The sequence below is a fragment of the Aulostomus chinensis genome, chromosome 24 (genome assembly GCF_037954235.1).
Source record: "Aulostomus chinensis isolate RoL2024-O1b breed Wild chromosome 24, RoL_Achi_v1.0, whole genome shotgun sequence".
NCBI lineage: Eukaryota > Metazoa > Chordata > Actinopteri > Syngnathiformes > Aulostomidae > Aulostomus > Aulostomus chinensis.
Window position 1 is genome coordinate 3,844,590 of NC_141343.1, and position 27,740 is coordinate 3,872,329.

Consider the following 27,740-nt stretch of genomic DNA (forward strand, 5'->3'; position numbering starts at 1 on the left):
GCGCGTAGAAACTGAAACTGAATGATTTTTTTTTACCTGAATTTGAACGAAGAAGCACGAATAACTGCATTAAAAAAAAAACTGGATTTGAATAGAAGAATTTGAAATTAAATTTATTTGCAACTGCACTGCAAGAAACTTGAAACTGAATTTAATATTGTGAAGCAGAATTCATTTGCATTGAAATTTCCTTCTATCCTGAGCCTGAACATTCATTTTTCTGTACGTGCACCATCGTACGGTCATAAATCTATTTCAGTTTACTGAGACAGACTTCTGGTCTGTGAGGACCAGCGATGGAGCACAGATTCACAGAACTCCCATTCATGTCTGAGACGATTGGTTTCCGGTGTGTGGGGTGGATTGATATCCTGAGCTGTGCTGGCACCACAGCGCATCTCCCAGGGAGTTCCAGGACCAGGGGTCTGACTGGTTCAAGACAATAATCGGTTCATGTTACCAGGGACTGTTTGGGAAAGAAGACAGAGAAAAACGCTAAACAAAGATTCTGAAATATATGCAACTGAATGTGATTCATGCAAAACGTATGCGTTCATATTATATCTCAAAACCTGCTTTTTAAAGGCAACATTTCACATGCAGGAAAAGCTCCTCACAGAGTTGTGTGTGTGAGCGTGTGTGTGTGTGTGTGTTGGGTGGTGTCGTTACAGCTCCTGACAGAAGGTCGCTGGCTTGTGTGTACGTGGCTTTTTATAAACAACATGAATTCAGGGCCATTAGAGCAGACCCATAAAGACCCTCACACACTCGCGGCTACTGAGTTGGTCCCGAGTCAGACCAGATGTTCCGTGACTCGTCATCCAATGAACCCCAGTGATAGTCAGCCGACTTCCCGTTTATTTATTTGTTTTCTTTACGATGGGGACATGTTTTTAATGAGGATGAAGCTCAGTATTTCTGTGAGTAACAGAAGAGTTACTCAGTTTGCTCTGAAGAGCATCTGGGACTCGTCCGTGCACAGCGGTTTAGATGCAGAGACGTCTGATATATGATATGATATTTCTTGTTTGTTTGAATTTTTTTTTTTTTTTTGCTGAGATTTCAGAAACTGAAAAAGACCTGGGAGAAAATTGCAGCCAATTCAGAGCAGAAGAAAGCAAACACAGCAATCTTCCTGCATCGGATCTCTCTGGAAAGATCATCATCTCCAAAACGTCTGAGGGAGCCAACATGTGGGCTCGTTCCCCAAGCAGTCGTACTTGCTAATGCAATGAAAGCCAGGGGTCCACAAACAAAGCAAAGACCACAGGAAGAAATACTGCATTAGTTAACGTATGAAATAGTTGGAAAACCTGCATGATGTCACGTTCAATAAAGGACGAAAAACTGCATCATTTCAAGCATGAAAATGTGCATGATTGCGCAAAAAAATGATGAAAGATTAAATAATTTCAAGTCATAAAAAGTACCAAAAACTGCATAATTCAAAGTTCGAAAACTTGCACAGAGAAGACCAATCTTCTAAGAATATCTTCTTGGTAACTAACAATTTTGTGTCTCACACTGGATTCAAACGCCAAACAAATAAAAAAAACGACGTATAATTTCAAGTGCATGGTTTCAGACAATTATATTCTTCGATTTGCTGAAAAAGAAGAAAAGAAAAGAAAAAAGAGGTTTCTTGGAGCTTAGTCCTGCTTCATCCGTCTCAGGAGTGGACCAGAACCCGGGGACACGTGACCTGGTTCCACCCCGCGTGTGAGTGGCCCAGTGTCTGGGGTTGGGGGGAGGACATCCTCAGACACGGTTCTGCACTTGCTCTTCCTTCTCATCAAAACTGTCTGTCAACTAGATAACACGTAGAATGGAGAACCAGCAGTGTCAGCAAGGATGTGATGGAGAAACTCTGCAGTGGCTGACCCTCCTTTACCCCGGCCTCCACGGCTCCGGTTGCCATGGACACTGTGGGTGGAAGTCTGTGCTGCTCACTGGTGTGGTGCTGCACTGCTTTACTCTGAACAGTCGAGCACTGTTCCGTTGCACCTCTCCCACTCGGACGCTAATCCTAAACTTGTAATGTACTTTGCGTAAAACGAAAACAGAAAAGGTGTAAATGTCACTTCCTCTCACTGCTGGACGCTGATATTTACTGTTTATGGGCGCTGTTGTGGCCTGGGGTCAAAGGTCAGACATATTTTGTCAGCTTTAAGTCCATTTGCCAAAATCCAAACACCTCATGATAATTTATTCAATATCAGACAAAACCAACATCTGCTCAACTCACCATCCAGCTGTTCCTGTCCACACTATGTGACACTGATGTTTTTAAGCCCAACGTTTGGTTCCACATTGTTCTTTTTCACTTTCTTCACGTTCACTAACATCTGCGTGATATGAACTCGACTTCCAGCGTCGTCCGGTGTGAAACGCGCCCAGCTGACGATAAACCACATCTCAACATTAACGAACTGCATGCTGACTCAGTTTATGTTTGTGAAGCAGGAGGATCAGTGGGAGTTCATAAAAAATACAGTTTGCGTTATTAGCAATTACTGCAAAAGACGAGCCGATGTGGGCGTGGCCTACGTCACCAGGCTGAGCTCTGGGAAAAGGTTTTAGGTGGTGGGTTTAGGGGCAAACATGGGTTTTCCTTCATTGTAGTGCCACCTAGTGGTGGACCTGTTATTTTGCTTTCCAGCTGTGGAAGAGGTTTGTCCTCCAGCTGATGGTGAAGGCTTGGGGGGGGGACCTACCGTCTCGGAATGCTGGTTTTGTTGTATTTGATTTTGTGTTGCTCCTCTCACACAGTTTGTGTGAAAGACTCAATTTAGAACATTTGCTTCTAAGTTTTTATTTTAAAAGAAATGTACGTTTCTCTCTATCTCCAAAAATATTGTACATATGCTAATCTTTTTTTCTTTTTTTTTAATTGCCTAACAAACAAACTTGATCAGGATCAGAAATGTTCTCGTAGGTCCTTTCCTGTGCCAAGAGAAAAACCCCGATCTTGTTGAAGATTTTCAGCTTTAATGACTGTTTGCCATCTTAACACCTCTGAACCTCTTTTTTTTCTCGACAAAAACTCTTCAAAGTTTGGCCTAGTCTATAAATATCGAGCCGAGCATCAGATGTTCTTATTTTCTGCTCATTTCAGAAATCAAATCAGACTCTCACTCGTCCGGATCTTCTATTCCCCAAAAGAGAACATCTTATCAATGATAATGAGGGCCGAAAATGATGTTCTTTCTGTCTCTTTCCATTTTACTCTGCTCAGCTGCCTTTGAAGTGAAACAATTTAGTCTGGCAGCGAGACAAAATAAATTTAAAAAAAGAGAGAACAAACTCCGTGTGCACAAAATGTGATTAAACTTCATTCTAACCCTGAAGCCGAGTGTTTCAGATGTTTATTAGTTGGTAAAAGTTGCAAGGATAATAATTGTTTTGGGGGCTTTTTTATCTGACTCAATCAAGGCAATTGTCAGCTCTTTAGCTATTAATTTTCTGACTGAAATTGATTACAGACACCAGACAAACAAGAGAGAGAGCAATCGACGTCGCCTTGGGGAGAGACAGCAGCCGGCGCACGTTACGGCAGGCCGAGGGGAATGATGTAATTGTAAGGATAAATATATATATCTGGTCACCAGGTGCCTTAAATACCATGATAACGAAGGATAAATGAATGTTTTCACTTGGTGTTTACTTCCATTCACAGCCTGGCGCCTCCTGCCACCTGCGACCTGTTGCTGAAAGCGTTTCTTAGTCCTCATTCAAGCTCTTCTGCGTGAAATATGATGCCAAAAATTGGAGATTGTTTTTAATTGGTGGATTCCTTTCATACAATGATCTAGAAGCAGAGATGGAAATGTGACCACATCGCTATGAAACATCGGTGTTTTGTGACTTCTACGCTGGTTCTTTATGGGCTGTCTCGACTGTCAGAATGCGTCTGGTGTTTACTGTAAATCTCCCATGTCAACTACAGTTCATGGGAAGAACAACACACACAAGCGTTCTTAGACAATGTCGTCTTCTTCCTTCCTTTATTCGCTCCTTCATTTGGAATAAAAACACCTCAGGAGAGAAGAATAGAGCTGTGACGCGCTTGCTAGCCTGTTTGGAGATGTAATTATGAAAAATATCGACAAAGAAAAGCTCGACAGGTTCATGTTGGTAACTTTGTGCATTGTGTGATGATTGATTGCAAGAATCTATTATTATTTTCTATTAATGTGACCACAAGTGCTGTTGTTTGAGGTAAATAATTGCCTTTATTGTGCATTTCATATTTTTGATGCATTTTGCTAACAATGAGTCATTTTTGCCTTAGTTTAATGATCCCAAGTAACTTAAATAATACAATAATTTTATATATATACATTTATACACACACACACGTCTATTTATATATATATTATATATATATATAAATAGAATTAAGCATTCATACTCAGGCAGTTCATTCTCAGGAGATCAAAAACTCACAAATGCAGAGTTCAACAAACCATCAAATCCAAGATCGAAGCCTGAATCCAAGGTTCTGATTGCCTGAATAAATAAACAAACCACTGAATATGTTAGCATTAATATTTGGGTTATTAGTTTGGAATCCAGCTGCAGTTGTTAGGCATTTAATGTTTTAAAAAAAATTATTCTGTTTGCTGGCATGGTCATATCTGTTAATGTCTATCTATGAGTTTTAGCACGTGAGTGATATTTGAAGGATTATACATATTTTTATATTTCAATTCTATAAATTCCAAATCCATCCATCCATCCATCGTCTTCCGCTTCGCGGGGGGGCTGGAGCCCATCCCAGCGGCTACGGGCGAGCGGCGGGTTCACCCTGGACAGGTCGATTCCAAATACAATAAATCCTAAATTTTAATATCAAAGACGGAATCTCAGATTCGAACCCCCTGAACCCTCCTGTGTGTCAGTGGTGCTGTCTGATGGTGTCGTGGCGGCACCACCAACGGGAGCTCTCCTGGAGAACTCCATCCCCATCGTGTCTGTGCTATTTCCAGCCTCCCTGTTTGAAAAAGTACGGACCTCAGGCTCTGAGTCTGTTACGTGCCAATCTGATGTGCGATGCGTTCTCACACAGTCACATTACATCAAACCCTTTTGAGCCAGAGAAAGAAAAAAAGGCCAGTGGTCTGATAAGACTGGCTTACAGCAAATTTACCCTGGAACAAAGATGTCCCCCATGCTGTAATCAGAGAAAACCAAGACAAGCCAAGGATATCAGAGCCTGCACGCAGTAATACTGGATACTCAGGAAAAGACAGTAGAAATACTGCTGAAGGCGGGGTGATGGGAGTATCTAACGCGTGTGAGGTACCCGATGGAGCTAGAGATCTGATGTAGTTTTCATGACCTACTTTCCGTCACGAAATACTGGAGGTTAAAAATACGATCACTGCATCTCATTTTAGATACTTACAAAATAACTGCTTCTGCTGAAAGACAGAAATGATCATCAAAATGATAAATAATTGTGACTTCCTTCTTCAATTACCAGTCATCTGACACTCGTCTCCTTTCAGGTATCTGTTATACTGCAGTTACAGTTTGAGGTTACTTTTAATTTCGGACTGAAAACGATGTCAACGCGGTACTTTTCATTCTTCTGGGACGCCTGGTGCGACCTGCTGCCAGGCCTGTTTTCTCCAGCTAATTGTTACCTATCAAACTGTCCCTGGAGACTCGCCTCCGTGTTTCACTGTCGGCTATTGCAGGAGATGTTAGTGGCCGAGTGAAAGACACACTCGTCTTTTGGGCCGATCTCATTCCAGTCTGCTGCTCTTGTTGCTAAAATACACAAAAAACTGGACACAGGTTTTCAAATCACTGCTCTTCAGGGCTGGACGATGTTCCTGATACTTGAAATGTTTCACTTCTGTGTGAGTAATTCTTGTCAATGTCTGATTTGTTGCCTTCCTCCTTCTATTTGATTCGTTTTTGTTCATTTGCATCTCGTACTCTCAGGTGTCTTTAGCGCCTGACAAGCCGTCACTGTAAAGAAGAAACTGAAAACTGAAATCGGGGTAGGACAAAAAAAAAAAAAAACTAATTTTTTTTTGTTTTTGTTTTTTTAAAAAAATATCATCTTTGTTGGAGAATTATGAATCTGGGCAAACTTTTGTCTCTGAACTCCCTAAAGGCAGATTTCTCATTCTGACAGTCGACCTCAGTTCCCGGTGAGAGCAACAACGCTGCAGTTGCACAGATGCAACACTAGGTGGCTGCAGGCCTTCTACGCCTCTGCGTTGAGTTTCTTAGGGAACCTTTGTCGAATGGCGAGTGAAACAGAGCAGATCAATTTGGAATGAACTGAATTAAAGAAAACAACCTAGTTACGTTGAAATAACTGCAATGCTGACAAGAGCTCAGGGAAGAGAGCGAGATGGAAATGAGCCAGGAATGTGTCAAATGAAATCCGACGGTCAACGCTGGAGGCGTGTGCGTCACCGGGACGTGCAATTACATTTCCAGGGAGGTGTGCAGCAGGTAATATTGCACTTGTTGCATTTGATGTTTGAGCACAGTACAAGAAAATGGAATCTTGGTGAAACTGAAAGCTTTGTGCACGTCAGAGTGCTGAATATTTAGAAATATAGTGGCTTGTCTGTGTTTTTCAGCTCCCACTAGCGTCATGTCCTAAATGCTGCCGCTTTGTCAAGCTGTTTACTGGGGGCCAAACTGTCATCCCTCCTCACATTGTCACATGAACGTTCTCCTGCCCAAACGCAGGAGCAGCCATCTTGCCCCTCCCGCTCCTCTCATGTTTCCACCTCAGCAGCAGCAGCAGCAGCGCTGGTCACATTTCACCAGTTTGCAGGAAATCAAACCAGCCTGACCCCGTAAACCCGACTGAAATCCTCACATTCTTCGTTCACACGCTTTTTTTGTAGAACCTGATGGTGGTAACACAGTCAAGTGTTTGTCCAGGCGCAGCCACCAGAGGGCGATGTGTAGGTGCTCAGCTGCCTCCTGTGGGCAGCGACTGCAGCACATGATCACATGAGACCTTGAGCACCAATCTATTCTATGTGTAATCACTAGAGCCTGCAATTTTGCTGCCATGGTTTCCTGTCTCACAGCATCAGGGATTTTTGTACCAGCAGCGTATCAGGTTGGAGGGTGTACATTTATTCCCCTTTACACATTCACCCTTTCACTCCAGCTGCTGTCAGAAACAGCTCTGCATGGTGGGGCTGATGAAAGACGTATTTCTGAGAGTGTCGAGCTTCCAACTGCTGAGGGCCACACGCGTATAAGAAGTGGAGACTGACGCATTCAGATCACGGAAATTAAGGACAAAAGGTCCTTATGGAAATGAACGCGGAGCTACCCTCCACGGCTGCCAGCCTGCACTCCCTATACCACAACAGGTAATGGCAAGGTGAGAAGAAGCATGAAAAAATGCTTGGAATCCTGATAATCCTGTGAGGTTTTTTTCATCAGATTGCCAGTAAAACACCACATTGCAAAGTGTGAAATATGTTTTTGTTGTTTCTGGGAAAAACTCTCAAATCATACATTTCTCACTGTCTCTTTCTTGAAGAAGGAAGGGTGCAGGATATTTAGACCTCAGACACGATGGGGACGTGTGGACTTTGTAATTTTAGGAATTTTGACCGAGATTTGATTTCATACTTTAAGTGTTGATTGGCTACACTTTCCCCGATTCGAAATAATCAACATCAAACCTGTGAAGAAACACAAACCCCGAAATTATTAAAACTGATAGCTCTCATAATTGCTACTACTCTTATGGACACGCTTCATACTCAAAGGAAGGCTTACCAGCACATGCCGAGGTGGTTCTTCCTGCCGCAGCAGCCTAACCCAAAACCCACCTCGCAATCCGTCACAACAGGCTTCACCTGTCGTTCCCTTTTACAGATCTTTTTTGTTGAAGAAAAAACAAACTGCCACACGCTCTCGGTTAAGTTCACGAAATAATCCATGTTTGAAACAGCGCTGTGAAGTTCACGACCACGTCCAACACGCCATGCTGTCACACAACCTGCCCGCTCTGAGGACAAGAGTGCCCTGAATAAATACGCCAGCATGCATGAAAGACTGGAGAGAGACGTGTTTGCAGGGCAAATATTGCAGTTGGCCTTCGTGCATGTGTACAGAACAATTACATGCTTCATTGTTGTGACAAAAACGAGCAGAGACAGCAGCTATTTGCTGCTAATTTAGCTTGAGAAGTCCCCGGCAGTAAGGGGATAAATCTCATTGGATACTGTATGTCAGCAGTAACACTCTCCTGCAGGCTGCTGGTCGTGAAAGGCACAAGTAGCTCAAATGTAATTAGGCTGATGGATAAAAAAAAAAAACGCTCAGACTTACTGGATGCATGGTTTGGTCTAATTACTCTAATGTGGATTAATTGTGGATATTTAGATCTTTAAGTTAATTTACTGATGATGTTGGTGGAATTCCCAAAGCATTCTTCTACAATTTAGTGAGCGTATGTTTTATTGGGATCCACGCTACCTTTAGGGGAGTCAACTGAGCTGCAGCAACTCATTTACGAAGGCCAGGTCTCTCCCTCTGTAACCTCTGCTGCGAAGGGCAGACCATGACCTTGTTCTACTCTCTCAGGTCTGCAATTCTTTGGATATTCTAGCACTTTGTCTCTTCACATTCTCACTGGATTTTCTGTTTACTCCAATTATTTCAAGAGCAGAAAGGACAGATGGTGAAAGTGGCTTCCTCAGGCCAAATCAACAAGTTCTGATCTGTGATGACAGAGTGCATACGAACACACATCATTATGATGTGCTCAGGCGGCTTTTATTCTCATGGGAATCTGACATCATACATTGGAGGGTGCGTATAAAGGATGTCGACACATTCCACTGCATATTCACCTGCACACGACTGATAAGTGAATGTTTACCAGGTACTGGCGGTGGCTGACACCGCCGCCGATGAGCATTCTCATCAGACTCCAGCACAACCCTCCACAGTCACTGCACACAAGCTGACATTCACACAACAAACACTGAAACAAGAGCACAGCAAACAAATCAGCAGCCCTTCCAATCATAATGTTCAACTTAGACTTCATTCCCCTCATGATGGATGAGGACTACGTCAACCACATCTTGGACACGCTAAAGAACGGGATCCAGCAGATACTGAGGACCCACCACAGCGATCTGACCTTTCCGGACTTGTACAGGCACGTCTACATTTTGGTGTACAACAAGCAAGGGGACAGGCTCTACGCCAGCCTGAGGGAGGTCATCACGCAACACCTCCTCAGCAAAGTACAGCAGGATTTCCTCAGCTCTCTGAACACTGACTTTCTACAAACACTGATCAAGGCCTGGAGTGACCATCAAATTGCGATGGTTAAGATCAGAGACATCTTCGTATACATGGACAATCGGTATGTTCTGCAAAAAAGGTTAGAAAATGTTTACAACCTGGGCCTCACCATATTCAGACACACCTACTACAGCTACTTTCAAGACCAGCTACAGCCGACGCTACTGGACATGATTGCTCGAGAGAGGACGGGCCAGGTTGTAGACAGGGGGGCCATCAGAAACGCCACCCAGATGCTGATCATTCTTGGTGTGGATAACCCGTCTGTATATAAAGAAGACTTTGAAGCTCCTTTCTTAGATATGTCAACTGAATTCTTCCGTGTGGAAGGCCAAATGTTTCTTGCAGAAAACGATGCCCACATCTATACCAAGAAGGCAGAGGCCCGGATCAATGAGGAGATCCGGCGAGTGGAGCACTACTTGGACCCCTCTACGGAGGAGCCCTTTGTTCGGATCTTGGAGAGTGAATTTATCTCAAAACATGTGAAAACGGTTGTGGAGATGGAGAACTCCGGCCTTGTCCATATGATCAAGAATGGCAAGTTAGAGAAGCTGGCGTGCATGTACCGGGTGTTTGGACGAGTGTCAAATGGCGTGCAAACTATGTGTGAGAGCATGAGCGCTGTGCTGAGAGAGCAGGGAAAGGCTGTCATGTTAGAGCACGGCCATCCCAAGAACGCGGTCGACTACATTCAGGGACTGTTAGACCTGAAGGCCAGATTTGATCATCTCCTCCACCAGGCCTTCAATAACAACAAGACATTTGAACAAACCATAGCTGCCAGCTTTGAGCACTTCCTCAATAGCAACCCGCTATCACCAGAGTACCTGTCACTCTACATCGACTATCAGCTCAAGAATGGAGTCAGAGGGTTGACGGAGGAGGAGGGGAGGTTGATCCTTGACAAGGTGATGGTGTTTTTCAGGTTCATGGATGAGAAGGATGTGTTTGAAAGGTATTACAAGCAGCATCTGAGCCACAGACTGCTCACCGACCGGAGCATCTCAGAAGACCTGGAGAAGAGCATGATCTCTATGCTCAAGTCAGAATGTGGCTACAGTTTCACCTTCAAACTGGAACGCATGATGAAAGACATGAACATCTCCAGCACCCTCACAGAGGAGTTCGCTCAGCACATACTGACTCAATCAACCGACTGTGAATATGTTATGGACCTAAAAGTTCAAGTCATTACTACTGGCACCTGGCCTGTGCCGTCGGCAACACCCAGCTGCATCATCCCCCATTGTCCTGGACACACCTTTTGGGTTTTCAGAAGCTTTTACCTGAGCAAACACAGGGGGAGGCAGCTCAAGCTGCAGCACCACATGGGCACGGCAGAGCTAAACGCAACGTTCTACAGGTCTGTTGCCTCGTTCCAGATGGTGGGCTGGAACACTTTTACGCACATACTGCAGGTCTCCACCTTCCAGATGACCGTCCTCATGCTCTTCAACAACAGAGAGGCGTACACGTACGAGGAGATCCAGAAGGAGACCGATATTCCTGAGCAGCAGTTGGTGCGGACGTTGCAGTCCTTGGCCTGTGGCAAGCCCCCACACAGAGTTCTCACCAAAGAGCCCAAGTCCAAGGAGGTTGAGAGCGGCCATGTGTTTAAAGTCAACGATAAATTTAGCTCCAAACTGCACAAGGTCAAAATACCAGCACTTGCTGCTAAACGAGCATCCCATGAGAGGAAAGAGGCACGACTGAGAGTGGATGACAACAGGAAGCACGAGACTGATGCAGCGATTGTGCGGGTGATGAAGTCAAAGAGGAAGATGCAGCACGATGTCCTGGTGGCAGAGGTGACCCAGCAGCTCCAGGCACGTTTCCCACTGAGCCCCTCAGCAATCAAAAGGTGCATAGAAAGTCTCATAGAGAGAGAATTCCTGGCGAGGACACCAGAGGATCATCAAGTGTACACGTATGTTGCATAGAGGGAACTGTTTAGAGGAAGAAGAAACAGGAGGAAGACAAATCTGTCTGTTTTTTTTTTTAAACCAATTAAAATATGGATTTGCTTGAAACTGTGCATTTTTAATACCGAATTGTTACTTTCTTTGACTTTTTTACAGGTAATTGCTTTGTTGAATCAATAAATTTAAAATTGAGAAGTGTGAGACTCCAAATTTGACAAATAGTTGATCATACACAAGAAAAAGTCAGGGGATCTTAAAAAAAAAAAAAAAAAAAAGGCAAGAGGGATCAACCCTGCTGTGGCCTTTCCAAAACGGAGCTAGCTGAAGTGCAATAAATCTGCTCAGACTGATTTCAAACGTTCAAGTTAGCTAGGAGGCCACTGTAGGCGCTCCTGACCACTTGGAAAGTGTCTACAAGTTGTTTCAGCTAAATCACTCTTCCAAAAAAGCTCTTCGCACGCCCTCATTAGCCCAACGAGGAGGCAGGGTGGTAATGAGTGGCTCTTGCTCGTGTGATAGAGTTGAGGAGTCTTCAGAGGCGGCGAGGTCAGCAGGATGCTGCCTCAATACAAAGGTAGTTTAATTAGAGCTTTACATAATGGAACCCTATGTAGTTTCTTGCTTAATGAGCAGCTCGTCATTCTATGTGTCCTTAATTTGTTTCTCATAACTGAGGCCATAAACATTCTCCCAACTATGAAGGATCATCTAAGCCCGGCGTAGGGCGGGTTGGCCGCGTGGGCGAGGGAGGGATTATCAAGTGTATTTTTTGAGAGTCATTTTAGTTTCGTTCAGTCGCCATAAAGCTCAGAGCTGAGGGGGGAGGCTCAGCTTTGAGCTGTCGGTTTCGGCAAGTCATAACTTTAAATTCAACAGACACATGCACATAATCATAAGGATAGTGGTTGCCATGGTAACTGGACAAAAATAGTGGAGGAGGGATGATGTAGGGCACACACATACACACTCGTCAACCCGCAAACTCTTTGTGATTTTGCAATTTGGCCTCGTGTTTGTCTCCTTCCTCCCCAGCATCTCCCCATCCTTGCTAGTCATCTCCTTCTGTCACTAACTGTGAATGTGTAGTGTATGTATGTGTGCGCGTGTGTCAGACGCTGCCATTTTTTGACAGGCGGATTGATAGGTAAGTGTGGTGTGATTGTACGGCTTCATTCCAGGCTTCCTGTTCAACCATTATTCTCTTCTCGGCTATGCAGGCTGGATTTTTTTTCTCCGCAGAGGCCACTTTCTTATACACGCTCACCCTTACGTCGTGTGGTACACACACATGCATCGAGATACCGCCTTAAATCACGTTTACATCACCTGTGCACAGAGGAACCTCACAAGACAGACTTCAGTCAACACCACATCAGCACGCACGCACACACGCGCACACACACACACACACACACTGTTTCCACTGTGAAAGGGCCTCTCTACTCTTCTGGCACCCCCTGACGCTCTATTTCCAGCCCCTGCTTACCACCTTGTATCCAGTTATTCAACACATTCTTCGTCCTTTCTTGCTTCATTAGCAGGTCGGCCTGGCTTCTCTTCATGCGCCACACCTTGTATTGGACTTGTAAATTGAAGCTCTATTTGTGTAATGCCCAAGAGGTGCTGTCAATTAGTCTAAACTGAAGAGAAGAGGGAAAAGGAAGGAAAAAAATAAGGTGAAGACCAGCCGATGTTCCAGCTCATGGAACATCTTGTGAGACATCAGACTGGCCTGATGGGACTCACCCCAGAGAGGACGGACACGCTGACGGTCTAACAAAGCCAAAGAGGGACCGCTGGGCAACACAAAGAGGATGAAAACATTCGTTCACAGAGCATAAATGTATTTGTACTTCCAGGATGTGCTGTGGAGTTATAGTACAAACTGAGCCGATGCTCCGAGGATGTAGAAGCGATAACGTATCAGACAGGAGATGAAGTAAAGTGGGGAGTGCGTGGCATCATCAAGGACATCCATCCAATCTTCAACCTCTTATCCAAAGTTATGTCCAGCAGGGATCCTCAACCCCTGGCCTCATGGAGCAGCTCTAACTGAAGCCTTCCCAGACCAGCGTGGAGAGGTCCTCCCTCCACCTGGTCCTTGGTCTGCCCCTCCGCCTCCTCGCAGCTAAACATGTACGGAACACCTGTCCAGGCAGGTGCCAAACCACCGCAACTGGTTCCATGCTGCTCGTACTCCTCAAGGAGGACTGAACTTCTCCCTGGGGGGGACGCCAGTCTCCCTCCTGAGGAAGCCCATTTCAGCCGCTTGTATTTGAGGTCTCTCGCAAAAGTTCATCTGTCATGGCACCAAGAACAGCTGCATGAAAACTCAAGTCAGGGATTACGCAAGATTAGATGTGACAGTTTGGAAGAACCTGGTAAAATCAATTTAAGGCGGCAACATTCACGTCACACGGAACAATCAAGCCGTGAGGTGACCAAAGATCATTTGGATTTTTCTCTTTGTTGCACGTCTGCAGCGGCCGTTGTAACCTGGGTCAAGGTGGCTGCAGAGCTGCTCCTCCACTCTCTCCACTCCTTTAACTCACACGGTCAAAAGGATGCTCACGCTACTGTCAATTATATATTGGTGGCGTTAGGAAAGTTCATAAAATGCGCACACACACACACACACACACTTCATCCCACTGATGTTAGGTATTGTTCTGACACTGACCCTACATTCGTCCAGACGTGAGTGCATCAGATGCAAGGCTGGTTGCCTGTCAGGCAGCGTCACTTGTGATACACTGGCTTGACTCAAGCCAGATGACAGAAGGTTCGATCGCCTGCAGGTTCCTGTAAACGCTGGGTTGAAGTTGCTCCGCCCCTCTGACGCTCACGCGTACGCACACACTCGAGCACAGTGCTGATTACATGAATGGCTGCTGATTGTCTTTCTAAAGCAGTGATAGCTTACTGCTAATGAAAGCCATGTTTCGGGCATGTTTACTGCAAGAGGGGAAAGGTTTTGTTTTTTCATCTTTAATTTGACGAATATCTTGCAGAGCAGTCATTCTATCCCACTGTGGGCCACGCATGTGCGCACATTAAATTTTGATGATTGGTGAGTAAAAAGGAAAAGAGGCCACGGGGTACATCGCATAGTTAGACTGAAGATTGGAATTAAATTGGGAGGAAAAAGCGCATAAAAGGAGTAGATGAACAGAGATGTTATCATTTCCCTCTCCCACAGTCACTGATTTCAATGTTTGTAGACTCGGGAGATTTTAACTAGATTATAATGGAATTATTCCAAGTAGAAATGGTGCATAAAAAGGTCCAAAACTTAAGTGTCATCTATTGTGGTGTGGCGAGGATGATGTTGAGCGAACCACAGTAAATTGGCTCATTACCTGAATTTGGATATTTTCAGCAGAAGGGTTCACAAACTTCAGCAAGAAAGAAAAGTAAGCGCAGATCGTTTGTTGGCTCCCAGTTATTAACTCATGATAATGTTTTGTTATCTTGAGACATGTTAGCATGAGATAGCGAGCTACGCTATCCTGATAGGACAAGATAACAGCATTAAAATGGGAATTGCAACTGTTTTTTTAATGACTGGGATGCAGGCGTGTAACTGGAGTAGGAATAGAGTTCTGGTAGAGGCACATGTGTAACAGTCATCAAATGCGACCGACATGAAATGAGATCTTAAAATTTCTTCACACAGCCGGCGCCAGCGTGATCCCTCAGCTGACTCTGCTGGGAATTTCATGAAATATGTGCTGTGCCACTGTTCGTAGTAGATGATTTAACTCGTATGGACCTGTCTGACCTGGACAGGTACCGAACGGGACGTTGTGTAGATGAAAATTAATACCTGTTTCTGGAATTCAGATATCTGGCATTTCCATTCTGCAGCTGTTAAATGGTCAGCAGATAACATTGTTGCAATTTGAACTCATCGCGTCGACTGCCTCAGGAGACCGGAACCCTTCCTCATCTTGGATTTAAACATCCTTGGATAAATGTGCTTTTACCAGGTCTGAGCTCGGAATGTTCCACCAGCTTCTGTATCATTTCTCACTCTTTTCTTCTCGTCCTGCCTGTTAATGCGCTTTGTAAAGTTATTTTGAAAAGTCTCACTTGGAAGGAATGTGAGGTTGAAGTGTTTCTGCCAACCAGCTCCAAATGGAGCCTCAGCTGTTCTGTTGACATGGACCATAATACTGCAATAATAACCTGAATAATAGCGTCAATTATGCTAATTTGCTACACTTGGGAAAGCGTGTTTATTCAGATCAGGTGGGCTCATCATTGATGAGTCATCTCGTGTCTCATGTCAGAAGTAAGAGACATTTAAGGTGAAAAGAAGAGAATCTTGTTGCCTGAGGTCTCGTGTCGACAGCAGCGACTCACCTCTCGCTCTGCAGAACTCATCACTTCTTATTTAAAAAACAGAAATGCGGCATCAGAGAAACTTTACGGTCGTGCAGCGTCTGTGCTACGAGACGCCGCCGTGGCTGTCGTCTCTCCTCCGACCGCTAGAGTTGTTCATTAGGTCAAATGAATGGGATCACGATAGGAAGCAGAAGTCAAATCAACACAATCTGGAGAGTTTGGATGATTAAAAAAGTCAAACTGAGACATAGAACCTGTGATTATTCTCAACACAAACCATTTAAATGTTAAGCAGCTTTTGCAGTTTCTGTTTCATTGTCTGGATGTAGGTCACAGGTCCATCCACGACTGAGAGTCTGATGGGGAAAAAAAAGTTGAACCCATGAACGTTTCATTACCTTCAAACACTGCTGCTGCTCATCGTCAACGGCCGAGTCTGGACTCCCTCCTTCGACGTTTGATGGGTCCAGAATGATCCCAAAGCTGCTTAGCAACAATCGCCAAGCTGAAAGCTAATTGGTTGTCCCACTGCAACATTGGCGCACAGCGTTTGCCGACATTTTGGATTGCATAACTTGGATAAACTATGCCGTAGGAACTCAGAGATGCCACTTTTGAAACCACACCTCCTTCATTGTCAAAGAAGCTCCGGTTTCCCCGCTCAGGCCTCCACACTTGTCACGTGTCCCTGGTCCGTGTGTTCTGGGATCGGGTGTGGCTCCTGCAGGCTTGCTCACGTCTGGCCACTCTGTCCTGCCTGGTTTGTTTCCGGGCTGTGAGACACGCTGATGAGCAGACGGAGGCAGCTCGTCTCTATGCTGAGAGGTCAGCTGAAACCCAGGACGGCGGTATCAGTAGCAGGAGCCGTGCTATTCCCACTGCACTGGATTATCAGTGCGATGCAGCGGGGGACGTTATCAGGCTCTTGCTTGTGTGCCGGCTGTGAAATGATGAAGGGTCCTGTCGTCTAGTCTGAGCAAAGTGCATCGCAAGTGTCCCGGCTTGTTTCTGTCTGTTCCAGTTGTCATCTTCCCTCCCACGTTGTTTGGACTGGGAACGTCGTTACACCATCTGTGTAAGTCACCAACTGGGCTTCCACAAAGGGATTCTGATGCATATTTGTTTTTTGTTTTTTTAATGGAAACTGCAGAATGTTGCAATAAAGCATTTACGCTCGCCTGAAGTGGATTTTTTTGTGTGCCTTTTACTTGAAACTAGATGAGATGAGATAAGATATGAGGAGGAAACATCTCGCATCTCACGAGCGCCCCTGATCGGTGTCAATCAACCAATCAATTCAAGTTCAAGCAGAAGATGCTGCTGGAATAAAATTCTCTGGATTTCGACGGTAAAGCCTCTGCTTGCTTCTCCCACCATGAGGAATTTTCTCTCACGATGAATGTTGGCCCCTAAATATCTCTGATTTCAAGATTCAGCTCCTCAGTGTCTTGGTTCTCTCCGGCGTCTACGACGTGTAACATGAATTCCTCAAAATCAGTCACGTGATCAGTGATGGAATGATAATTACTGGTCCGTGTTTTTCCAACCATCCAGAAGATCGTTTACAGTCGTTTGCTCATTTATCTTCCTGTGTCAAATATCTTGGGACATTCAAGCAGTAAAAACTAAAGAGTGGTTAGAAACCTGACAGGATAGAGGAAATTCTCAGGGGGGGTAGCTTCTGAATATATATATATATATATATATATATATATATATGAAATATGTTGACAGGAAAGCAAAAAAGCCAGTTGTTTCCTCAGCAGAATGTGTTTTTTCTCCGAGGTGTAAGAGCGTTCACACACAGATATCCAGTCAGAGCGGATTGATTCGGACACTAATGACGACTCCTTTGCGACTTGGTCTCTGGAGAGCGCGTTCGTTGACTTATCTGAGCGGAGCAGACACACCCCGACAGCGCGACGCCTTCGCTGGTTGCTGTTGTGAACATGACAACAACAAACACCAGAGATCCCTCACAGCAGCCACCAAACCCTCAATCGTACACAAATTGTTTTTTGTCCTTAAACTTCATCAGACCTTTATTATGTTCTTGGGTTGGTGTGTCAGAAAACACTGTTTTCCAATGTGTTTTCAGTGAATAAAGACAGAATACCTTTTTTTAAACACAGTAAACCATAAATAACCGCCGTCCATTGCTGAAATAGGGATTTTGTTTGGCGACCACAACAAAGGAACCGTGTACAGACAGACTCTCCTGGTGTTGCTTCCATGTTTACCAGGTATCCTGTTACTGCCGTGTGATGCTGTGTTCATTTCTCAGGTAGACTTCCATTTGCCACGAGATAAACATCGTTTCATAACTATTTATTATTCTAGACTCTCACGGGAATTTGGCCATTTTTATAAGAGGCATCGATAATCTGTAGTATAGGTATTTGTACATGCAAAAGCCACTCCTGAGTTACTTGTACATGCAAAAGTTACTCTTGATCCCGCTGTTAATGTGAGGGATCCAGTAGGATCGAGTTCGGGTTGGAAATCAATTCTTGCTCTCCCAAGGCTGGCTGTTGACGGAGTCGCTTCTGATCCACTTGTTTGCCTTTGTGTGAACTGGGTTGTTGACTTTACTTGGAATTGAGATGATGAGAGTTTGTGTGTGTGCATGTGTGTGTGTGTGTGTGTGTGTGTGTGTGTGTGTGTGTGCAGGGCTAAAAATAAAACAGCGCACATGTATAACTTCAATGGCCATCTTTTCTTTGTTCTTGAGCAGATTGCTACTTAATCAGTGATGCAAACTCTTTGAATAATTATTTTTCGACTTCATATGGATGTTCGTGGTGTCTTGTATTTCATTAATGTAATCAGTATCAGACGTACAAGTGTCATAAAAACACTCAATAAAAGACTGTGACATTGGAGCTCCGCAGTTTTTAATAATGGTAGCATGAATAAATTAGCGCTGCTGCGGCAGAGCTCTCGTCTCAGTCGGTGGAAAAACCCTGAAGAAGAGGAGAGCTTCTGCTGCTGCACATGATTGGAGAGGTGCACTCGAGCTGCACGATCGCTCTTACAGGTGGGAAACGTTAGCGCGCACCAGCATCTCTGCTAAGCTGATTGGCTACTTAGGAGCACTTTAGGTGTGTTCATCTGAACACGAGGACCAGCGTCTGCTCATGAAAGCCCCTGAGTTACGAACGGAACAGATCACGGCGCCATGAAATACTTCAGACGTGATTTCAGTCTTTGTGTACAAAAAAGGTAATTTAGGGTTTGAACAAGCGCTCACCGAGTCATTATGTGTTCATATTCGCCCCGACAGCAAACGTGCAGAGGGGCGGGCGCTTGCCTGGTTGGTGAGGGCCCTCGCATGAACAGCGAAATCTTTTCAATTTGAAGTTAATTTTTTTGTTTGAAGGGAATTATTGATTAGTAAAGTATAATAGCAGTATATTCATCTAAATGATGGAAAGCACGTCGAATCTGACCTTGGTAGCAGGCTGCGATGGTCCCGCGCCCTCGGCTGTGGAGCAGGAAGTGGTGTTCAAATCTAAATGAGACGATTAGAGTATAGACTAAAATAAACGGATTAGCCTCTGGTGACACTTTGTCATGCTCGTCTCTCGGCCCATTCTTCAAGCTAACACACTGAAGCTAAAGTGAAGCAAAAGCGAAGCAAACCGGCGCACGCATCGATTTTTGCCAAAATCCCTTCTTGACCTCTGATGCCAGCATGGAGGAATCATTACGCCAGACTCACTTGAGGTTTATTAATAAGGTGGGGTAACCCTGGGCAGGTCGCCGGGCCATGGGGGGGAAAATGACTCTCCCGTACACAGCCAGGGGTAATTTAGAGTCTGATAACCATACATGAATACTTTTGATGTGTGAGCTTGTGTATGTGTGTGGGTTAAAACCAGAACCTTCTCGCTGTGAGGCGCCGGGGGTGGTACGGTCTGCTCGGGAACGATCTGGGACCTTGAAGTAGAAAAGCTTCAGAACCATCATCTGGGGCGCCACCCGGTCTGTGCGTCACTCATCCTCTTTCCTTCCCCCCGAGCCAAAAACACACTCAAGTCTGAACCTATTGAAAGTCACTCATCTGCATACGTCGTCAGGTGAAATGATAAAACGCAGAGAGGCAAAGAGACAGCAAAGAGACCACACAACACAGGGAGTAAGAAGTATATAACCAAGTGTATTCCCTCTGTTAATGTACACATATTTAGAGTCATCTCACTGGAACACTTTACAATAACATTTAGAAAGAACAGGGAGATACTGGGAGGAGTATGTTTGGAATGGTGAAAGAGAGAAACCAGACGAATGTGGCAGGAGAATGAGTCGATGGAGCCTGCCAAACTGCTGCCATTGCGTCTCTCTGGCTGTATAGACAGAAATAGATATAAAACAAATTTGAAAACAAATAAGACGGCGGGTGGATAGAGCCTGCTTTCTCCACAGGGTACGATCTGCCATACATGGAAGAAGGAATGGATGCAGGACGAAAAAAAAGAATGCATGGAGGATGACGAGGTCGGATTTAAAGGTGACTACATTTTCTTCCCCTGGAAAAGAAGAATGCACGGTTTTGTGTTTGTAACCCAAATCGCATTTGTTCGATTTACCCAAAAAAATGAAACAAAAAAACATAGAAATTTCCGTCGCCCAGGATCATAGTCATTTTTTTTTCTCCAAACAGGAATGATAGTAGGGGGAACACGTTTGTCTCAGTAATGGCATGAGTCAAATATTTAGACATTTCACAAACTTTTTTCAGGATTTTTCTTTTCTTTTCATGGTACAGTTTTCATTTTTTTTTTTTTTATAGAGTTGAGAAAATTGGAATACTAGAGTTCTGTAGTACATCTTCCAGGGAACTCTTGTTCACCTTTTTTATATGTGTGCTCTTCCCACAAAGTTTGCTTTGCCCATTGGCTGCCATCAGTCCAGGCAGGCTACATAGGGGTGAAAGACACAGTCGCTTTTTCAGCTTCGAGGCTTTTCTCCACAGTGGAACTCCAGCAAGAATGAATTCAGAATTTCCCTAAAATGTCTCTCATTTCTCTGGAGGAAAAAAAAAAAAAGAAGAAAAAAAAAAAAGAAGAAGAAGAATCAAATAAAAGAAAAAGAACAGAGCAAAACCAAAATGACTGAGCCTTGCAGCATTGCGTCAGCCGTACTGTTCATGAGGAGGAGGGTCTGGGGTAGAGGTGGTGTTCTGACGTCAAAAAATCCTAAAGTCCGTCGTCGCTGCACTGCAGTACCAGTGAACGCTCACTTGTCCTCTCACTCACGATGTAGGTCCATAGGTTTCTGCAACGTCTATACATATATTTATAATGATATAGAACAGAGTTCATCTTGTTTGCTGGAGCTTTTTCTGTTTTATGTGATTAGTAACTGTTAGGACGTGACACAGTTTCTCTGCTGGCCCACTCGGAGGGAGGGGGGCACCTCGGAGCTCCAGAAACACATGACACAGATCTGCTGGAACAAAAGGACGACCAAAGGTGTTTTTCGGCCTCAACAAGTTTTTGGCGGCTAAACGTACAAGTTAGCATCAATCAGTTTGGAGTGGTGGTATCTCACATAGTTGCTACGTTTATGATCATCAATCATCTTCATTTTTTTTTTTTTGTTTTTTAAACTCCACAGAAAGAAAAAACAGTTGTATCTCTTTTTCATAAATGAATACTACATGCTTGAAACACGGCAGAGTTTACGTTGCATCGGCTGCTGAGCACCATAGACAAGGAGAGAAACAGAGTGCACGAGCCAATGAGAGGAAGAGAGGGAGAGAGAGGGAGAGAGAGAGAGAGAGAGATGCAGAACACTTACAGGTGGATTTGACACAGTGGCTCTGTAAGCTGGCAGTATATCGATGGTTGCAGAGGGATGTCAGGTTGTTAATTCAAGCCTCGTCTGGAAAATATGTTGATACTGTCTGAGGTGACGGCTTAGCTTGTTTCAGATTGAAGTACAGAACCCTGACACAAATACTGACGGTGGTACTTTCCTACAGTAGTCAAGATATTACATAACCTGTCATAGGCCTTCACACTGCTCTATCAGTATTTGGTTGTTGGCACAGTATGTGTTGAGGTGTAAAAGTACAGAAACATGATGTCACCTTGCCGTTCTAGTTTGCTGCTGCCTCTGATTAACATTAAACAGCCACCTGACAATACTGAGTTTTAGATGAAGTACCCTCTGCTGTAATACTGCCTCTTCTCCTTCCCTCTCTCGCTCTCGTCTCTTTCTTTCTGTGCGTGCGTCTGCTGTCTGTCTCTAGGTGTCATGGCAGTGCTCGCTCTTTCAGACGTAGTACTCTTTATCTTTGTTCTTCTTGTTCTTGGTGACTGTCTTGGCAGTGCTGGGCTGTTTTTCTTTCACCAGGGTTCCGTTACTCTGCGTGGCTGAGTTGCTGATGTAGTTACGACTCTGGTCCACCTGGTAGGAACCCTCGTCACGGTTACGGTACTTGTACATGGCGTAAAGGAGGATGAGGATGCAGAGAGCCGCGGCTGCTACGATGCCCACCACCATTCCTGTGGTGCTGCTGGACTGCTGCACCTCTACGGCACCCGGGAGGCCTCTCTCAGGAGATGTGGGGTCTGGAGTGGGAACATGGGGGAAATTTGGGGGGTAGGTTATTCCTGGAACTCTGCGGTGGCTGGGGTCAGATGAGGGGTGGGTGGGCGGCAGCAGCACTTGGTCCCGGGTGTTCATTTTCCCGGCGGGGATGTTGTTGCTACTGCTGCTGCCGCCGACCGCCGATTTGACACGCGGGCTGAGCTGGTCGGGGTTAGCCGTGGGGGTGGAGGACATTGGTGGGCGGTGGGAGTAGGGGAAGCGAGAGAAATGGCGGTCTTGGGGGTTCTGACCTTCAACGGCTGGGGGAGGAGGGAGGACAGTCCTATCGGTGACCAGGGGGGAGTTTTTATAATAGTCCTCGTCATCTGACTCTGTCATCTCCCCCGAGCCGTACGCCGATACCTCGATGTTCTCCTCGCAGTCCTCCTGGTCCAAGGGGCAGGGGGGTCGAATGTTGGGCAAGGGGAGGGACTCTTTTGTGGTTTCAAGCAGGGTAAGAAAGGGGCGGTAGGTTGTAGGGGGCGGGGGAATTACTGGGTAGCGGGTGGCGATGGACGGGGGGTCTAGGGAATCCACGGTTATAATGGGCAACACTAATTCACCTCCTAGGACAAGAAAGAGACAACGGAGGGAGAGAGTGTTAGAGACCACCTGAGGAAGAGACCGCGACCAGAATTAGAAAAGAAAAACAAATGAAAACAGCAACACCAGCATTAGAACAGCACTAAAACTTCACATGAGGTTAGTTCTATAAATTTAGTCTATTCTATCTGAAAAGTTAAAATTCTGACTGTCTGCCAAGTGAAATAAAATACAAGCTGTAAGAAACTTCTCTGCAGCTGCTCCTGACTCTGCTGGCCTGGCTCCCTAGGCTGCACACATGTTATGGCACTAATACAAGATAAAAGCAGACTACAAATTACAAATAACATCTACACAGTCTATCCTTCATTGCTAACTTTCTAGTCTTACCTCACATGTTTCTGCTGTGATTGGTTAAATAAGATAGCAAACCACGAGGTTCAGGTCACTTACATCAACAAATTGGCCGCATGATTTTTGCATGAAAAAAAAAATTACAAAAAGAAAGCTGTGTAAGATTGTTCTTGGATAGTGATAAACATCCCACCCCCCTCCTCCCTTCTTTACCTCCTCCTGTTTTAGTGTGTGAAAAATAATCACGATTTAAAAGGTATATTACATTTTCTGTTGTTTCCCCCCCCCCCAAAAAATTCTCATGGATCAATCCTAATTCTTTTTTTTTTTTTTTCTTTTTTGGGAGGGGCATTGTAGTTTCTATGGCTCATTTCTAATTAGCTTCAACCCTGCAGGAAGCTGATGCCCTTGATTTCTGCCCACCTCCCTCCCAACCACCACAGATAAACACCAGGGAATGACATTAAACACAAGTGAATAGAAATAATCTCAGCATTTCTGTCTTCTGTTGCACTGTGAAATGCAACTTGAATAAAAATTATTGGTGGTAGAGTCAAGTTACATTCATTCAGGAGGTTAAACACATAGAGAGCATGTTGACAGAACACATCATCATTTATATTCTACTTCAGAACTCTCGCGCAGCTGAGATTGAAAAACATAGCAAGGGCGGATTGGATTATAAAAATGCCAAACATCACCAGCATAGAATCATGAGCGGGGCTGGGCTGATCTGATGAGGGGAATCAGAGTGACTCAGCGGGAGAGGATCAAGCGGTTCAGGGATATTTGGAATGTTTGGGGAATGTTACAGGCTTCCACTCTCAGCTCAGCAACACCTCAAACCCCCGGGACCCCCGGCTGTTGTCACTTATCTAACCACTGTACATTTGCAGGCTTTGTTACAAAGGGTGATGCAATCAGTTAACAAAGCCAGTAACATTTCAGCATTTAACACACTCAAGAGAAACAGGCCTTGAAATGAAGCAAATACGACAAACTGTAAAAGGAAAAACTTAAACTTAGCAATTCTTCAACCTTTCTTATTTCACTGCCAAGTGCGAGAACGTCTAGTTTCCATGGTGATGAAGTTATTTCTCCTGATTATTTTATTTTCTCTCTGCGTATGTTTGGGGGCTGTGTTTCACCTTGAAGGCTGAGAGGACAGCACAGCGTGCTGGCACATTTGAGGAACAAAGAAGACCACCACAAAGCAAAAACTCAGATTAGTACATTCAGAAAATCCCTTTTTTATCTTTTTTTTTTTTTTTTTTTTAGATGTGAAATAACTTTTCAAAGTCAGAAAAAGGGGAAAAAACTATATGGGGATGTTATAGATACGTAGAAGTCACTGCACAACATCGCTTTACTTTCTACTTCTGGAGGAGATGCTGTTATTGCAGTTTTCAAGCTTTTCTGAGGAGTAACCTCTACTAACTGCATGCCCCACTTACACTCGCATGCGGCTGATATTGCAAATGCATGTTGTAATAAGCCTCGCAGAAGCAGACGCACTCACGCTGCAGTCCCATACAGCACAGAGTTTAAACAGAATATTTGAATTATTCAGGAGGTAAGTAAAAATATCTGTTCGGTGCAAAAGAGTGTCTTTAAAGTAAATTATCTGTCTAATGAATCTCTCAGCTCTGCCTCTCAGTGGAGCCAAAACCTGGAGGCCATATGGCATCATCCCATATGACTGCCAGGCGGTGGCTACCAGAGAAATAATGAATCTCAGCCCTCAAACACAGCGTGAGCCACGTCTCAGGATTCTTCTTTTTTTTCTTTTTCTTCTAGATAGGCAATTATCAAGTCAAGCATCTTTTAATTTCCTGTTTTTTGACCAAAGCCTACCGCACCCATATTTTTAAAAACAGCTTTGATCAAAACTGCACCCTCGTCTCTCAGTACACAGCTCTGATTGTTCAGTGAACACCCGCAAACAGGACAGACCACACGTGGGGGCCACGCTGGTTATACCCATCCGGCTCACAGGTTCATTCCCCTCAGACAATGAACAGCGCACTGTTTTCTTGATTTGGAGTTTATTTACTTTAAACATTGCATGGTTTTATATGGGAGCACCCATTTTAACAGTGTCAGGTTCGGTTACTCTAATCATTCTTTTTTGAGTAACCATGGTGATTGAGGTTGTTTCCTTCCTGCTCTGGAAGAAAGACTCTTTAACACTGGAGCCAGCTAATTGGACCAAACCATGTCCTAACATGTCATGGGGGGGGGGATTTGTGTGTAGTTAATTTTGCTTTGTATTTAGTTACAGTTGTCGTCCATCTTGGTTTGGCTAAGCTGCTCTATAGATTCCCTCGTGTGTCATTTGTATTTCTGTTCTAGTGGGGGTGCAATGAAGCTCCATGAAACAATGAAGCTTTCAGCCCAAACGTCTCGAATGCGCGCTCGAGACACCACCTGCTGGTCGGTGCAAAAACAGGTGAAGGTGAGATTTTCAGAACAGAATGTGTGCTATGGGGCGTAAATGTATCCAAATATATATATATATACAAATACACACATGTTGAAACTCGACTGAAAATACCGAGCAATATCCGTTCAGTGAACGGAGTGAAGGGGTGGGGTTCTGCGGGCGGGGTTACTGGGGGTGAAAGTGAATATGCTGGACCTGACAGAAGGCAGTGGATGTTATTGTGTAACACCAGTTTTATTTTAGAGATAATATCTGTCCCTCTGTCTGAGAGATGAAGCGGCTTCTCTCGCACTACGGGTTCGGGTTGTCTCTGAGGCATCGACAGGAAGAAGTGCATGGAAGCTACTAATGGTGACGGGACCGCAGCTTGGCGTCGAACCTGTGTCCCCCAAACATCAAGCTACTGTTACTACCAGCCAGCGAAATGCTCACACATGCTGGATCCCACGCGTGCTACGCTATTCTCTCCCAATTCCTTAATCGCACATGAAACATTGTACATAAGAATAAACTTTACGGAAACACAACAATTCAAGCTAATGACAGAACTCATAACCTAAAACCTAAAAGAAAATCTCCCAAACGGGTGAAAAGGTTTTGTTTTTCTTTTTTGAAAAAAAAATCACCCCCCACACCAGATCCAGGATTGGCTGAGGCAGAGGAACTCTGAGACTGGTTCCGGTGTAGCATTGTAACCGTGTCACTTAAGCATTAAAGCGAGAGAGACTCAAAGATATTCCGTCAGACTGATTGAGTTTGACTGCATTGATCTGAACAGCTGAGGCAGTGTTGAGCCCACATGATGAGATTTCTTCTTCATATTTAGCCACACGCCACTCCACAGCGTAGCCCGCTGTATGAGTCATCCGCCTCTATTTACTCAAAATGAGAACAGGGGCAGATGGATACTGATGCATCTGTGTCTGTCTCCTGACAAACGTACTTATTCTGCTGATCACGTCGACCTGCTCACAGCCATTTGAAATATTCAGAGCAAAAAAAGGTTGTAAGGAGTTTGAGCATTCTGTAATTCAGCTTTGATTAGGTAGCAGATGGAAAATCTAACAGCGTGTCAGAGCACAATATATTTTCCTGTGCTTGCTTTTAAACTGAGCCACAATAGGAGCAATTATGGCTATATAATCTGTTCAAAGGAGAAAGAAACCCCTTTTCTTCTCACACACAACTGGGTAAAAGGTTTACAGATGCTGCATTTGCCTCCACTGCTCTCAGGCAAAATGATTCATTTTGACACAAAGGCATGATGCCCTGCACACATCCTGCATGCACATGCAGTCTCTGCAGCTCACAGCACCTGCATCACCTCTGTAGACGCTGGCTGTGTTTGTTATTCTAGCCAGTCTGGTGATTTTGTCTCAATACGGAATAAATCACAAGAAACAAGAGACGCGCACAATGAAAACTCCTTTCAATTTTTCCAAGATCGCTACCACTCCACACCCTCCTCCTGCTTCGAGTTTGTCTTCATGATGATATTTTCCTCCACAAAGACTTATCTTCTTTTTTTTTTTTTGTTTAATTAAGAAGTTTTTTGAAAACCAAATAATGGAAAATGAATTTAGACACTTCAGAAACATTGAGAATTAATAAAACTTGTTGACAGTTTGTTATACTTTTGCATAGAGAGAGAAAAGCCACATCCCCATCCACGTTATCAGCTTTTAATAAAGTCAGAACAGTTTCACAAGCAGCAGGTCCATTTTATAGTCGGGGGAAACGAGTACTTTCTTTCGTGCCAATAAGCAATTGGTTAAAAAAACAACTGCATGACTTTGAATATTCAGTTTTTGGATGCTTAAACAGCTGACTGAGCATTTATGTCTCGTAAATGATCCCTTTGACTTATCAGAATCTGTCCTCCCAAGCAACAGGCCTGGATGGGTGACAATCTGCAAAGCTGATGTTCAAGTGACGGATCCGAACTTGGGGCCATCAGGGTTCCTAAAGTAGGGGAAGTAGCAAGGAAATCCCTGTAGGAGGGCAGGTCAGTGCTCCATGTACGCTGACGATACAGGAATGTATTCCACTGATTCAAAACTGATTGCCAATTTTGTCAAATGTGCCATAGATGCACGTCCACTCCGACCCACGGTGCAAACGGGCAATAAACGTAAATATAACACAAATTCCTTGACTCGCTTCATCATGCTGCTTGGAGATGTATTCCTACGTCACAGTACACAGCACAGCGTGAT

General features: G+C 44.4%; 1 protein-coding gene and 1 pseudogene across 8 annotated transcripts in view; one reads left to right on the forward strand and one right to left on the reverse strand.

Moving 5' to 3' along the window:
• Nucleotides 1–8,824: 8,824 nt before the first annotated feature.
• Nucleotides 8,825–11,348, forward strand: LOC147238420 (cullin-3 pseudogene; annotated as a pseudogene).
• Nucleotides 11,349–20,259: 8,911 nt separating this feature from the next.
• Nucleotides 20,260–27,740, reverse strand: part of nrxn2b (neurexin 2b) — a 659,388-nt gene continuing 651,907 nt past the window's right edge. For 7 of the 8 annotated variants that reach the window (XM_086197054.1, XM_086197049.1, XM_086197053.1 and 4 more), the window contains one exon: nucleotides 20,260–22,750. In XM_086197054.1, the coding sequence (XP_086053180.1) occupies nucleotides 21,867–22,750 (884 nt within the window). In that variant the 3' untranslated portion in view covers nucleotides 20,260–21,866. The remainder of the gene's footprint in view (nucleotides 22,751–27,740) is intronic. The other variant, XM_086197055.1, reaches the window with a different exon arrangement.